Source organism: Sciurus vulgaris, assembly GCF_902686455.1.
Source record: "Sciurus vulgaris genome assembly, chromosome: 1".
NCBI lineage: Eukaryota > Metazoa > Chordata > Mammalia > Rodentia > Sciuridae > Sciurus > Sciurus vulgaris.
The window spans coordinates 101,907,105-101,923,388 of NC_136461.1; the positions used below are offsets into that span (position 1 = coordinate 101,907,105).

The 16,284-nt window shown below is 35.6% G+C and overlaps 1 protein-coding gene across 2 annotated transcripts in view; it reads left to right on the plus strand.

Moving 5' to 3' along the window:
* LRIG2 (leucine rich repeats and immunoglobulin like domains 2) overlaps positions 1–16,284 on the plus strand; it is a 49,632-nt gene that overhangs the window by 12,409 nt on the left and 20,939 nt on the right. For both annotated transcript variants that reach the window (XM_079135225.1, XM_079135224.1), the window contains exons 2-11: positions 2,551–2,616; positions 4,811–4,885; positions 4,993–5,127; positions 5,925–6,068; positions 6,195–6,338; positions 7,383–7,526; positions 7,727–7,870; positions 10,745–10,825; positions 11,535–11,606; positions 11,919–11,987. In XM_079135225.1, coding sequence (XP_078991351.1) covers positions 4,815–4,885; positions 4,993–5,127; positions 5,925–6,068; positions 6,195–6,338; positions 7,383–7,526; positions 7,727–7,870; positions 10,745–10,825; positions 11,535–11,606; positions 11,919–11,987 — 1,004 coding nt within the window. In that variant the 5' untranslated portion in view covers positions 2,551–2,616; positions 4,811–4,814. The remainder of the gene's footprint in view (positions 1–2,550; positions 2,617–4,810; positions 4,886–4,992; positions 5,128–5,924; positions 6,069–6,194; positions 6,339–7,382; positions 7,527–7,726; positions 7,871–10,744; positions 10,826–11,534; positions 11,607–11,918; positions 11,988–16,284) is intronic.

The window sequence follows — 16,284 nt, forward strand, 5'->3', positions numbered from 1 at the left end:
CTACTCTCTCCCAAATAGAGATACTGGACAGTTTTCACTAATACTGACTACAAAGTTGTTTATACCATATAAATTGAGCTTTATTTTAAAAAAATATTTTTAGTTGTAGCTGGACACAGTGCCTTGATTTATGTGATGTCGAGAATCAAACCCAGTGCCTCACATGTACTAGGCAAGCACTCTACCACTGAGCCACAACCCAGCCCAAGCTTAATTGTTATTGCTTTATATTTGTTTAATAATGACTTTCTTTAAAAATGATTATATCAGTGATGAGTGACATTCATGGGAGAATTCTTGAGGAAAAGTATGGTCAAAAGTTATGCTGCCAGCAAGATTTAGAGATTGGAAGGCATTATGGATATGCAGTGTTGTGATTAAAATGAAAGCCCAAATTCTTAAGGGGAAAAGCTGCTAAATTTTGTTATGATATGTAGAATTAGATACACCATGCTAGCATGCTATCCAGATGTTATTAACTCTTTATTTGTTATACTGGCCAACTTGGGGCAGAATATGGAATATTTAAATTAGAACAGTTGAATTTCTGCTGCAGTTGAAATGCCACAAAACAACAACTTTTCACTTGTATGGAATTATGTTTGTTGTTTAGTAACAAGTATATGTTGGATAAAGTATTCAAATATAAGATTTATTTATCTTTTGGTTCTGGGAGTTGAACCCAGGGCCTTGCACTTTCTAATAAGCACTTGGTTTACCACTGAGCTATACCTTCAATCCTGAATATAACATTTTTATGTGACATGACTTCATATTTTTTTTATCTCATGTTTTCCATCACACCCCTTTATATGAGTCTCTTTGAGTTGATACATCATGACATATCTTGCACTAAAGACTTTCGAACTTTTGGGAAAAAGTGATAGTATAACATAACCTTAGTTATGTCTTGGTGTAAATTAAGCTCTTGAATGAAAGTACCTGAATTTTCCAGATGCTCAGGCATGAATTTAGCTGAGAATAAATTGTTAAGCTGTGATAGAGACATCATTCAAACCTGCATGCATCTGTCAACTGCATGTTGTTGTCACAGTGAAACAGATTGTTCGTGTCCCTATTGCTTGCCATATTATAACATACAGGACATCACTTGGGCAGCTTGTGTGGCCTGATTCCACTTCAGTCTTGTAAAGGTGCCAGGTAACATCAAGGTGAAATTTTAAAAGCCAATTTAAATATTTAAACTTACAACTAACTTCAGTAAAATCTCTCCCATATCTAATAAACTGCTTGCTAGAAGTGAGATGGACTTTTGAATTTATTGCTTCCCTACTTATTAGCTGTGACCTTGTATTGACAAGTTTTTGATCTCTCTTTACCTCTTTCAGTGTTATGAAAGTGAGGGTTGTAAAAGCATTTGTTTTGTAAAGGAACCATTGTATGAAGTTAGCCAATTTTATATATGTATATATGTGCATATACGCATATATTTAAAGTGCATAGAAGATTGCCTAGCACTTAATAAACATTAGCCTCCACTGTCATCTTTGTCATCATCCTTACCATAATTGGGGGTGAGATTAATTTCTCTCTTCTGAAGCTAGCTAGCTCTTTGTAGGAAAACCACATCCCTTTGAAGGATGTGGTCAACTCCAATTTTAATATAGAAGCTTACTATATGGCCTTGTGAAATCTTCTTTTCAATTTATCTACAGCTGATATTACATAATCTTACACTGTAAGGGATGAAGAAACTCATTAAGTAAAAAAAGCAAGAGACAAAATAATGTGTAATTCTGCCATTTGTAAAAATTTGCTGGTATATGTATAAAATATCTGGAAGGCTGAGTAAGAAATAGTGTGCAGTATTTTCATTTGTTATTGGGAAGGGGAATTGGTTAGATGGAAATAAGGGTTAGAGATTTTTAAAAGAATTTCAAATATATTTTTTAGTTTTAGATGGACACAATACCTTTATTTTACTTATTTTTTTATGTAGTATTGAGGGATTGAACCTAGTGCCTCACATGTGCTAGGCAAGTGCTCTACCACTGAGCCACAACCCCAGGCCCCAGGGTAGAGATTTTACTGTATCCCCTTTTATACTCTTTGATTATTGAACCATTTGAATATATTCTTAATTACTGAAAGAAGAAAACAAAATTAAAAAGTAATAAGCTGTTTTGAAATCTAGTCAAATTCTTATGCATAAACATTTATTTTCATCTGTATTCACATTTAAGAGGACTTTTAGAATTTAGTTTCATTGCCTCTACCTTTCTGTTTGTGGTACTGGGGATCAAACCTAGTACCTCATGTATGCTCGGAATGCTGTCTATCACTGAGCTATATTCCCCCATTGGTTTTTTTTTTTTTTGTGTGTGTGTATAACTCTTGTTTTATTATGACTTTACTCTTGGGTTCAAATGCTATCTTTTTTTTTTTTTATTGTAAACAAATGGGATACATGTTGTTTCTCTGTTTGTACATGGAGTCAAGGCATACCATTTGTGTAATCATAAATTCCCCCCATTGGTTTTTAAAGTCTACTTTTCAAAAGATTAAGGATGATATTTTGTCCTCTTTCAGGGATTTGAGCCATAATCGGTTATCTGACTGGAATATCAGCTTGGAATCACAAACTTTACAGGAAGTGTAAGTTATTTTTTATTAATGTTAAATTCTTTGAAGTGATGTAAAAAAATTTTGAATTTGGAATATTTAATCCAGTGATGCTTCCAAAATATTGAATGAAAAATTTTTAATTAAAAATTGTTAGAAAACCTAAACTGTTGTGTTTTACTTTGTTATTATCTCATAAACTGTGGGCATTGAGTTGGTGATTTTGAGCTGCAAATTGTGTAGAAATACTATTCTACTTTCCCGGAGCCAGAAGCAATATTTTTCTCCTCTTCAGAATAAATTTTATTTTTTTTCTTTTGGCCAAGTGTTTAGCAGTCAAACTATGTTGTGTGAAGTATTTATAATGTCTTCAGTATATCATCTGAGGTGGAAGCAGCATGTCAAAAGTAGATTTCTATGAGTATTTGGGGTATTATTTGAGAATATAGTGGTTGATATAATTTTTTTTTTTTTTTTTTTTTTTTGGTGCTAGGGATTGAACTAAGGGCCTTGTGCATGCTAGGCTAGTGCTTTACCACTGAGCTACATATACCCTAGCCTCAATTTTCCTCTTAACTCAAGTTTTTCCTTTAACAAAATGTATAATTTAGGGAATTTTAAAAAACATTAGTGTCAGTTATTGCATTGTGATGTTCCCAGAGATCAACTATTGAGCTATGTGGGCCTGTTTGCCCCTGTGCCAAACACTATGCTAAATACTAAACTAAATAACCCTCAGACACCCTTAGCTCTGGGTTAGGTGTTTTTTTTTGTTTGTTTGTTTGTTTTGTTTTTTGGTACTGGGGATAAAACCCAGGGGTACTTAACCACTGAACCATATCCCTATCCCTTTTTATGTTTTATTTTGAGACAGATTCTTGCTAAGTTGCTTAGGACCCCACTAAATTGCTGAGGCTGGCCTTGAACTCATGATCCTCCTGCCTCAGACTCCCTAGTCATTGGGATTGCAGGTGTACACCACCATGACTGGCCTTAGCTTTGTTTTTTGTCTTTAAATTCTTTTTTGAGGTGGGGACGGAGGAGGTACCAGAGATTGAACTCAGGGCACTCAACCACTGAGCCACATCCCCAGCCCTACTTTGTATTTTATTTAGAGGTAGGGTCTCACCGAGTGAGGCTGACTTTGAACTTGAGATCCTCCAGTCTTAGCCTCCTGAGCCACTGGGATTTCAGGCAGGCGCCACTGTGCCTGGCTGTCTTTAAATTCTTCATGCTGTAATATCCCATGCCAGAACAAACTGTGACCCTGAACCATTGCCTGGCCTCTGTGTAGGCTGCTGTCACTGAAGTGGGTTGCATAGTAAAATAAAAAAATAAATAAATAATTTTTTTTTTTTTCATAGCAGAGCTAACTTCTTCATGCTTTTGTTTTCCCTGCATTGTTTTCTCCCTTTTTGGAAATACACTGCTTCTAATTTGTTATGGAATTGTGGAATTGAGCAAACATTTGATAAGTTTGTTAGCCAAAAGTAGGCATTGAGGAAAGCCTGAAATCACTTTATTGGGAAGTTCATGAGTTTTATACATGGACTTTATAACTTCATTTGATTTCTTTTTACTTCTTGTTTCTTTTCTATATTCTAGATTGCTGATGTTGTTCAGTGGTTGAAAACCAGGTTAATGAAATATGATCATATTAAATTTGTTCCTAAAACATTTGAGACAATCTGTTGAAAGAGCTGCTGGGAATAGATGTTACATGTCATGTCATGTGTAAAATTAGTTATAAGTTTCATCTGTGAGTGGACAAATTAATTTCATCTGTGGTCCTAAGCCTTAAATTGAATAGCCTTAAGTTTTGATTATCATAAATGCAACTTTTGAAAGAACTTTGCTGGGACTAAACATATTTACTGTGCAAAAAATATTTCCTAGCCTTTCTAATATTGATACCAATACTGCTAGATCAAACAGTGAAAAAGTGTTTCTTTTTTTTTCCCCCCTGTGCTGGGCATTGAACCCGGGGTCTTGCACATACTGTGCAAGTGATCTACTTGTGAGCTATATCCCTAGCCCTGAAAAAAAATTTCTTATTAAAATCTTTAATTTAGCAACAAATAGGTTTTTATCTTAGTCTAACTCATTATATGTCATAGACTTTTTCAAATTTGGCACCTTTACTAAAGAATTTGTATTAGCCAGAAACTAGAATTCAGAAGGTAGCATTTCCCTTGTTAAACTTTGAAATCTCTTTCGCCTTGCTTAGGAAAATGAATTACAATGAGCTAACAGAAATCCCATATTTTGGAGAACCAACGCCTAATATCACTCTACTTTCATTGTAAGTAATTAAGATTTTAGATCTTTTTACTTAAATTATGAATAGTATATAGTTTTATGGGGGTGGATCATTGGCAGTAACTTAAGTATTATTTTTGTTTTTTATAGAGTCCATAATTTAATCCCAGAAATAAATGCAGAGGCTCTCCAGTTTTACCCTGCTCTTGAGAGTTTAGACCTCAGCTCCAATATAATATCAGAAATCAAGTCATCTTCTTTTCCTCGAATGCAGCTTAAATACCTGTAAGCAAAAGAGAGTTTAAATTAGATTTGCTTTAAAGTGTGTTTTTACTGTTCATAGATACCTGTCTTCCCCTAAATGTCTCTTGTTTATTGTGATTTTCAATTTGCTTTAATTTTGCAACAGGGTCTCACTAAGGGGTCAGGGCTACCCTTGAACTTGTAATCTTCCTGCCTCAGCCTCTGGAGTCTCTAGGATTACAGGGACATGCTGCTATACCTGGTTTATTATGATTTTGATGTATGTGAAACAGAGCTTGGGTTGGTTGTTTGGGGTTGGTGTCATCACATCCCCTGCCCTCAACAAAGAGACAAAGAATGCACTGTGGTCAGAAGATATTGGTAGGCATCCAGGGTAATTTTTGAGATACAATTCTAGATTTTTTAAATCAAGTTTTGTAAAAGGTAAATAGGAAGTAAACTACTAAACAGCTAGCCCTATATGATGATGATGATTGCATATATACCATTGATTTACAAAACTTTTCATATCCATTGCTTCATGTCAACCTGAATGAAGTAGAAATAGGAATAAGAGGGGTGTGTGTGTGTGTGTGTGTGTTGCTGGTGGTGGAACCCAGGGCTTTGCACATTCTAGGCAGGTACTCTGCCACTGACTACACTTCAGCTCTATCATACTAATTTTGTAGATACAGAACCAAGCATTTAATTGATTTGGGAAGTTTGTATATAGTTAAGTGATACAGCTGGACCCAGTCATAGTCTTTGGGGCAGCTTTCCAGTGTAGAATTTTTATTTTACTGAATTTTTTTCTTTTGCTGTTATCTTGCTCATTTTAGGAATTTGAGCAATAATAGGATAACCACCTTGGAGGCTGGTTGCTTTGATAATTTATCCAGTTCCTTATTAGTGGTAAAATTAAACCGGAACCGAATTAGCATGATTCCACCTAAGATCTTCAAGCTACCTCACCTCCAGTTCCTGTGAGTAACTAAATGGATGGATTGTAAGAAGATAATTTTTCCTTACAGTGGTTTTTTTCTTTTCGATTATTGTTAGAGCAATTCAGCAAACCAGTTTTCTGACTGTCAAACTTTTTTTTATTTAAGGGAACTTAAAAGAAACAGGATTAAAATTGTGGAAGGTCTTACATTCCAAGGACTTGACTCCTTAAGATCTTTGAAAATGCAGCGGAATGGAATTAGCAAACTTAAGGATGGAGCATTTTTTGGCTTGAATAATATGGAAGAACTGTAAGTACTAACAATAAGTATAGGGGATTTTAAGGAATGGAAGTTTTCTGGGACTTTTTTGTACCAAATGGTTAAGATAGTTGCTTTAATTATACAATAATTAATAATGTCTCAGTTCTGTGTTGAAATAAGTATACCTAAAGCTGTGTGTGTGTGTGTGTGTGTGTGTGTGTGTGTGTGTGTGTGTTGGTGATCGAACCCAGTGCCTCACACATGCTAATCACACACTGTCACTGGACTGCACCCTGAACTTTCATACAAATCTTTTAAAGTTTTGTTAGCTACCTGGTATTTTTGTCATTATTTTTTATTTTTGGCAGGGTGGGGTGGGCAGTTACCAGGGATTGAACTCAAGAGGCAACCAACCACTGAGCCACATCCCCAGCCCTATTTTGTATTTTATTTACAGACAGGGTCTCACTGAGTTGTTTAGTGCCTCGCTTTTGCTGAGGCTGGCTTTGAACTCAAGATCATCCTGTCTCAGCCTCCCCAACTTCTGGGATTACATGCGTGCACCACCATGCCTAGCTCATCATTCTTAGAAACTTCTTGTGTAAAAAGTTTATATTCCCTAATTCTTTGATTGAGGAAAATTATCAGAATTCATCTGGAATAAAAGTACTATACCACTTGTCTTGTTGATTTTGTAGATCTGATATTTTAGACAATCTTAATACCTTCTAATGCTAAATCTTTTTTTTTAAATTTTTTTAGTTGTAGATGTATACAATACCATTGTTTTCTTTTTTAAAATTTTTTTAGTTGTAGATTTACACAATACCATTGTTTTATTTTTAGTCATTTTTATGTGGTGCTTAGGATCAAACCTAGGGCCTTACACGTGCAGGCAAATGCTCTACCACTGAGCACAGCCCCAGCCCATAGCACTAAATCTTAAGGTAAATATTTATTGAGTAAGATTTTTGTATTACTTAGGTTGAGCAAAGGTATATGTCTTTCTGGGGAAGACTTAATGAAGATTAAAATTGTACTTGCTCTTGAAATGCCTTGTTTTGAAATATTCTCTTTTCTTAAATTCTACAGAGAATTAGAACACAATAACCTTACACGAGTGAACAAGGGGTGGTTGTATGGCTTACGAATGTTACAACAGCTCTATGTGAGCCAGAATGCTATTGAAAGAATCAGCCCTGATGCATGGGAGTTCTGCCAAAGACTATCTGAACTGTAAGTGTTAGATGGTATTTTGTTGGAGGCTGTGAGACCAGAATAGGTTAAAATAAATCATTTCCATTTCCTATAATGAGATCTAACATCCTTTCCTAGGGGTTTGTTGAAAGCTCTAAATTTATCATGCAAATACAGTAGAAATTTGTAAGTTACACCAAAATACAATTAATTCCTTACCTCCTGTTTCCTGTTTTTAGTGATTTGTCCTATAACCAGCTGACCCGCCTGGATGAATCTGCTTTTGTGGGCCTGAGTTTACTGGAGAGATTGAATTTAGGGGATAACAGAGTAACTCACATTGCTGATGGTGTATTTAGGTTTCTTTCCAATCTTCAGACACTGTAAGTTTATCCATTCTTTTTTTTTACTTGAAATAAATTAAGTCAGACTACTAATCAGGGGTCTGTTTATGTATGTTAATATTTTGTCCTTGCATTAGAACAAGATAATCTTATTTGTCTTTATACCCATAGATAAAACTTCTTTCATAGCCAGTTTATTTTATACTTTATTTCTGAGTTAATCACATAAATAGTAAATCCTCTCTTGCAGAACCAGTTTCTGAGGTCAGGAATGCAGTCATTTTCTTGTTTCTGTGACTTGACAGTTTATCAGTTCTTATTCTAAAAAATGCAGGATGTATAGTGGGAACAGTTCTGTTTCTAGTTTGCTGCATGACTTTGGTTAGAAGAAACAATTATTATCTATATTAACCAGGTACTTTCAGATACTAGGATGTTAACTGTTCTTTTCCATATTAGGAGGCTAAGGCCTGAGAGATGAAAATAATTTGCTTCAAGTCATATAATTGATAAACGTTTGGATCAGGATTAGAACCCAAGTCTGTTTGACATAAAAACTCATGTGCTGCTGGGCGTGGTGGCGCATGCCTGTAATCCCAGCAGCTGAGGAGGCTGAGGCAGGAGGATCCCCAGTTCAAAGCCAGCCTAGGCAACAGTGAAGTGCTAAGCAACTCAGTGAGACCCTGTCTCTTAATAAAATACAAAATGGGACTGGGATGTGGCTTGGTGGTCGAGTGCCCCTGAGTTCAAACCCTGGTACCGGTACAAAACAAAACAAACAAACAAAAAAAAGCTCGTGTTTTATCATGAGATGAACAAAATACTTAACTTTTCCTGGATATCCTTTCGTTTGTTCCTTTATATATGAAAGAATTTAGAATTAGGTGGTTACTAAAGGCAATTTCAACCTGAAAATCCTTTGATTCTGTAAGTTAAATGTTTTGCCTTTGTGGAATATAATTTTATTGAATGAAGAGATATTTTAATGAAATATAGCAGTCTCAAACATTCAGTAAAATAAGAGAAAACAAAGAATAATTAGTACAATTTATAGATTAAAAAAATTTCTGGGGGCGGGGGGTTTGAATCCAGGGCCTCTCACATGCTAGGCAAACACTCTACCACTGAGCTACATCCCCAGATCTTTATTTTGCACTTCGAGACACAGTCTCACTAAATTGCCCAGGCTGGCCTTGAACTTGTGATCCTCCACCTTCAGCCTCTCAAGTAGCTGGAATTATAGGTGTGCACCTCCACACTCTGCAGAATGTATAGATTCTTAATGGTACTTGAATAGGTGACTTTATGATCATCAGTTTCACAACTGATAAATTCAGAAACGAAGTAGGCTCCCATCTGTGAGACCTAACCATCAGTGAGAAGGAAACATGATAATTTTGTAAAGGTATCTATATACATGCACAGGTTTGTGTGTGTGTTTGTGTGTGTGTGTATCGATATATATCTAATATGTTTATATAGCAAGTGATTAAAGATATATGTATATTTTAATTTTCTTCAGGTTTGTCCTTGAAAAGTAAAAAAAAATTTCCTTTTTTTCTGCATTATCAGGTGAAACTAGATCAGTGCAAATTCAGAAATTTAACATCAGATGCAGCTGCAGCTATTTGACAATTCATAGGATGGCAAACAGATTCAGTGTACTGCTGGTGATTACTATTAGAATTAAAGTTCAGGGGTTGGGCACAGTGGTGTACATCTGTAATCCCAGTGACTCGGGAAGCTGAGGCAGAAGGATTTCGAGTTCAAAGCTAGCCTTAGCAACTTATCAAGGGCCTAAGTAACTCAGCAAGACACTGTCTCTAAATAAAATATAAAAAAGGGCTGGGGATGTGGCTCAGTGGTTAAGCACCCCTGGGTACTGCACCCCACTAAATAATTAAAGTTTAGGAAAGAAATCAAGGAAGTAAGTAGTTGTCTGATGCCACACAGAAATAGTTAAGGCAAAACAAAGGATCAGATCTGAGAAACTGGCTTTTAGCCTAATGCTTTTGCAAGAGAAAATATATTTTTTACTTAATTCAGTTAATGGTTTCTCTTATTGCTTTGTTGTGGAGGAGGATAAAGTCCTGCTTCAGGAGTTGAGCCTCTGGTGGCTTCAGTGTTTATTCCTTAGTAAAATAGAATGAACTTTGTTAGTCTTTCATTTTAAGTAAAGATGGTTAAGCAAGAAGAGGGTTCTGTCTCCTTATTGTTATTCATATAGCTTTATGTCTAACAAAGCAGAAAGCTTTGTGCTATTTTTATTATAAAATGGCCTAAGGAAGCAAAAGTAATTAATATTTTAAAACTAGTATTTTCTCCATCAGCACATCATCTGGTATAGTTGCATTTCCCAGCTGAGAATTGAGCAATAGATTTTAAAAGATCCATAATTTTCCTTTAAAAAAAATATAGTGATTTCTCTACACATGGATATGTCATTCTTGCTTCCCAGAGAGTGTGCTTAATTGCTCTTGATCTGTAAAGCTCTCTATTGATATTATTCTTTGTCAGCCATTTTAAGTTCAGAGGCCCAGGGGAAGGCTTGGGTCACCCAGAAATCCCATTACTCTGAAATTAGATTAATAAGTCATATCCCTTGTATCTTGAAACCCTTCCTTTGGCAGGATCCTATCCATGATTTTTAATATGTTAGCAAGTTAGACACTGTTAGGAAGATTAGTGTTATTAGCAGGATGCCCAACTTAATTCTTAGCTTATGAGAATTCAGGTCTTGCACGTTTATCACAGATAGACCTTTAAAGTGGAATTGGGTCTTTGTTATAAATAACTGGTAAAATAAGGATTAGAATTAGCATGTGTACCTTGACTTGTCATGCTGGGATCCTGCCCAGTGGTGTGATGGTCATGTTGACTAACATAACTTGTATTTTCCTGAAAATTTTTTAGAGACTTAAGAAATAATGAAATTTCATGGGCCATAGAAGATGCTAGTGAAGCCTTTGCTGGACTCACAAGTCTTACTAAATTGTATGTATTTCTATTTGTGTATGTCTGCAAAAGTGTCTTTTTAAGAGTCAGTTGTAAATGTGATTGGATTTTGAGTGACCAGAAAGTCTGAGCCTTCTGGCCCCTCTATTAAAGAAAGAGCTTTGTTATTTATCAAATAGTTTGTTGTTGTTGTTAATGGGACACTTTTTGTTGTTAAAGCATTCCTATGAACACTTTTGCTTATAGAACTTGAGTTTCTATTCAAGTAAGAGAAATGCACTGAGAAACTATAATTGAACTGGAAGTGTGTTTAATCATGTGAAATTATGAGTTAATTCATCTAGAAGAAAGGAAGAAGAGTCTCTCATGTTGATTTTAGGTCTTCCATGTGAAGAATTTCTCCAAATGTTTATACTTGGCTCAATTTCTTTGACCTGATGATCTTTTGTTAAAGAGTGAGAAATGGAAAATTTAACCCATTTAAGCATAATAAAACTACCAGTTTTTTAATTGCCAGGATGGTTGTTCAGAGGTATTTTATTGAACTCCAACATCTTAGTCTTCTATATTATTAATAGATTAATAAATTTCATAAGTTCTTAAAAATGCTTGTTATTCTACACACGATGTGCAGTTTTTTTGTTTATCAGTTATACTTCAATAAAGCTGTTAAATTATTGCAAAATGCACATTAAACTTATTTTCACCTTTTAAAGGTAAATATTTAATTAATATAATTTTATTTCAGAATCTTACAAGGAAACCAGATTAAGTCAATAACAAAGAAAGCATTCATTGGTCTTGAATCCCTTGAGCATTTGTAAGTATTTTGCATAATTTACTCATTATATAAATAATATTCACTATTAGTAGAGGTTGTCACAAGCATTTAAAGTGTTTTTATAAGCCTAGTGTGGTGGTGTACACCTGTAATACCTGTGATTCAGGAGGATGAAGCAGGGAGGATTGCAAGTTCTAGGCCAGCCTTAGCAATTTAGTGAAACTCTGTCTCAAATAAAAATAAAGAACTGGGGATGTAGTTTAGTGGTAAAGCATTCCTGAGTTCAGCCCCCAATACAAAAAAAAGTTCAAGTGTTTATATAACTTAATTGTAGAAATCTCTTCATTTCAGAGATTTGAACAACAATGCTATAATGTCTATCCAAGAAAATGCTTTTTCTCAGACTCACTTGAAAGAACTGTAAGTAACTTTTTTCTTTTATAAATTTTAAAAAATCATCAAATTAGTACCCTTGCTTGTGCTTAAAATATAATGAAAGTGACTCAAATGTTTCCAAAAGAGTACCATCAGGCAGGAAAAAAGAAAGTGTTAATATTCAGTTATTTTAGTGTCTAGATGTAATTTAAAAATAACCCAACAGTGCAAAGTCCATAGTGTGTGGCACTGAGACCTTCTCTTTTTGCTTGTGCGGCTAGTGTTCATAATTAGGAAATCTTAGCACTACTCCCTGTGCTTTATGTATGTGTCCTACTGTTTGTGTGTGTGTGTGTTTTTTTAAATCCTCTTTTTTTGTCTATCAGAAGCGTATGTTCCCAATTCTTATCCCTTGTGTGGGTTAAAATTAAGATATCAATGTGATTTTGTTCTTTAGTTTGTGAGGTGAACTAAGCTTTTGATGTAATTGTCAGAAAGGATGTCTCTATTCTGTTCAAATTACTGAAATGTTCAAACAAATAATTTCAGTAGAAAAGTTTATTTGCAATAGCAAAATTTATGTTCTTTTTCATTCATGATTTCTTTTATTGGTTTAGAGATTTCCTGGGGATGGGGATGGCTAGCTGGGCATTGGTATTAATTATGATTTCTGATGATTTGAATATGCAGCCAGATGTCAGAACCACTGGACTCTAGCCATTTATTTTGCCTTGTCTGGAAGCTACTCATAGGATGGTCTGGGTTCCAGAACTGATTCTTAATGAGATAATGATAGAAATTCAAAGTAAGCTTTTAGAAACTTGGAATAATTTGACACTTTTGTTGTAGTTTATATAATTATTGGTCTGGAATGAACTGGGACTTTTGAAAACTGGTTCTTAACACAGATAATTTGAGATAAAATGGAAATGTGTGTTTCTAAACTTCCTGGATTTAAATCTTGCTCTGTTCTTTACAGCTTGTGACAGTGGGCATATTGTTTAGCTTGAGACCCAGTGTCTCTTCTCAAAATGGACATAGTACTTCCCTCAGGGTTATATGGACATAAAATGAGATAACTTGTTTATTAAAGTTTTCATTTATACTGTGTAAGGTACTATTCTGGATGCTGAAAGCATAAACAAAGCAAAGTATTCTTGTATCATATTACAATGAATTTACTGAGGAAGATAAATAATAAATCAGTAGATACCTCATCAGGTAATAAGTTTTCTGAAGAGAAATGAAATCAGGTCAGAGGTGAAGAGAGTGACAGGGATTGCTATTTTAGTTAAAGTAGTGAGAGGAGACTCTTGTGAAAATTCAGCATTTGAACATGGATCTTAATGAAATGAAGCAGCAAACCATGTAAATATTGGGTGAAGAGGTTTCTGGGCAGGGAGAAATAAATGAAATGAAGTCTAAGAGGTAAGCAGGAGCCAGATCATGTGGGACCTAATAGGCTATGAGGAATGGAGGGTTTTTCTTTTTTCTAAATGCATTGGGAAATTTTGGAGGTTTTTTGAGAATATGCTGAGCATAGAGCCTGGCACATAGTAAAAGTTGAATAGGTAATATTAACAACAAAAATTTAAATCATCATCAATTATTTTCTGTTAGATTAAAAAAAAATTTGGAGGGGGGTAGTGTCTTGATATTTTCAATTATTTTTCCTAGCCTTGGTAACTTGTTAGGACAGAACTTATTGCAAATAAGTTGTATCTGTGTTCTGAATGACAGCAAGACAATTTTGACAATTTTTTTCTTTTTGGTACTGGGGATTGAACCCAGGGGAACTCAACCACTGAGCCACATTCCCAACCCTTTTTATATTTTACTTCGAGACAAAGTCTCACTAAGTTGCTTAGAGCCTTGCTAAATTGTTCAGGGTGGCTTTGTGGTGCTGGGAATTGAACCCAGGGCGTTGTGCATTTGAGGCAAGCACTCTACCAACTGAGCTATATCCTCAGCCCCTTGACCATTTTTATGAGAACCCAATTTAAGAAATAATTTTGATAGTCGCTGAAAGCAAATATTGTAGTTTTAATCTTCAGAGATTCATTTAATAATTTGGGAGTTGTGACAGAGATCCTTTGCTTGATTGACCAAAGTTGGGTTCCTCAATCTCATAGGCCTACCTGTGTACTTTTTTTGTAAAATAAGTTTTACCAATTGCTAAACCAGTTTAGCAATAACCTATCCGGATATGTTGTTACCCTACGGTGCCCTTGATATCTGATCTGGTTTCTCAGGTTTTTTGTTCTGCATCATTCCCCAGGTGATGTCTGATTACCCTGACCTGTCTTCAGCAAAAATTCTTTTAGGTTGGTTTAACCAAAATTCCCCTTCCCCCTTCTTCTCCTTCTCCTTCTTCTAGTTCTCCACCCTTCCACTATAGTTCTTAGTAATTTTCCATTTACTAACCCCACCTATTTCTTGGCTATAAGATTCCCAGTTGCCCATGCTATATGTAGAGCTGAGCCTAGTCATCTCTCCCACTTTAAAAAATCCTGCTGCAGTATTCTCTACACCTATCGAGATGGTCTCAAATAAAGTCCACCTTATCATGCTTTAACAAATATCACTGAGTAACTTTTTCTTTAACAGTTTTGTGCTGTGGCTCGGGTAGGATCAGTTTCATCATTGGACCCCCAGACCTCTCACCCAGGATCCCAAGTGTACTCCTTGTGAAGCCTTTGTTTTCATTCCTGACTGATTGATCGGGGATCCAATGGTGAGTTAGACTGGTTAACCATTGCTCTGGACAAATGTCCATTGAAGCTGGTAAGGAGAGATTTTGATTCTTAAGATTCTGATACTTTCTGAAACTGGGATGAGTGCCAGACTTCTTTTGAAGGCTGGAAGGTCTTTCTGGCCCTGAGTGGAGATTATTCCCTGGCTGCCTGGGCCGGAAATCCTTCCTGTCGCTCTGAGAGGCCTCTCTGTTCTCCCCCTATTGAATTCAGTCTCTCCCATGTGAACCTTTGTGTCACCTGACTCAGAACCCTTTGCTGATTATGCTAACTCTGTTAATTCTGTCTACCTCCTTGTTGAAACTTCATTGGCCTCTTTGGGAAGCCTAAGATTTCCTCTAAGATTCTTACTTCTCATTGCTATTGTTTCTCCTCCTTTCTCCTTAACCACCTTTAATCTTCCCTCCAGTTCCCTAGAGTCCTTTGATATGCTCCCGTGCAAGTTCTTACTTCCCGTATCCTTCATTTCACCTCTTTAAGGCCTTTTCCTTTCCACTCTAGCCTCTCAGTCACTTGAACTCTGCCCCCTGTCCTCCACTGGGGGCTCTCAAGGGATTCAGAAGTAACCTCCCAAGGCCGAAAAGGAAAATGGCTGAATAAAAATAGACTAAATATTTTATTTATACTCAGATGGGCTTTGGAGATATTCAGATAGTCCCTAGATATCTCTTTAGCCCCCATCAGATCATGTATCAAGCAAAAGAAAATCTTAAAAGTCTCCTTCACAAATATAAAGATTCCCTTTCATTCTCAGGGAATATGTTCCAAGATCCACAGTGGATGCTTAAAACTGAGGATTGTACCAAATCTATCTATACTATGCTTTTTCCTATATGTCTTGTAGCATTGCCACAAAGTACCAAAGTATGTCTGTCCTTCCATGTTTTATGACCTGGTGCCTTCTTTGCATCACTATTCTTGTGCTCTGAGACATTATCAAGTAATACAAGAGGTACTATGATAACAGTTGATCTGATAACTAAGATGACCACTAAGTGACTAATAAGTGGATAGCATATACAGTGTGGATATACCTGACAAAGGGATGATTCATGTCCTGGTTGGAACAGTACAGGATTTCATCATGCCACACAGAATGGCACACAATTTAAACTTCATGAATTATTTCTTTCTGGAATTTTCCATGTAATATTTTTGGATCCTATTGACTATGGGTAAAAATTGTGGAAAATAAAACCAAGGATAAGAAGATGGACTACTGAATTGGTAAACAGGTGATTTTTATCCATTTTTTGTCAGAAACACAACTTACTGCTTTTTTTTTTTTTTTTTGGTGCTGGGAATTGAACCTAGGGCCTTGTGTGTGCTAAGCATGAACTCTGATATTGAGTTTCGCCCCCAGCCTGTAATTTTGTTTTTCAATTTATTTATTTATTTGTTTTTACAGTGCAGAGATCAAACCCAGGGCCTTCTACATGCTAAGTAAGGGCTCTACCGGTGAGCTATGTCCCCAGCCCCCTATAATATTTTTGATACTTGCCTTTGTCAACAAAAAAGATAATGAAGGTGATGGACTAAGTTTATTTTAATGTCTCATGAAATTTTCACAAACACTTGAAGCATAATTG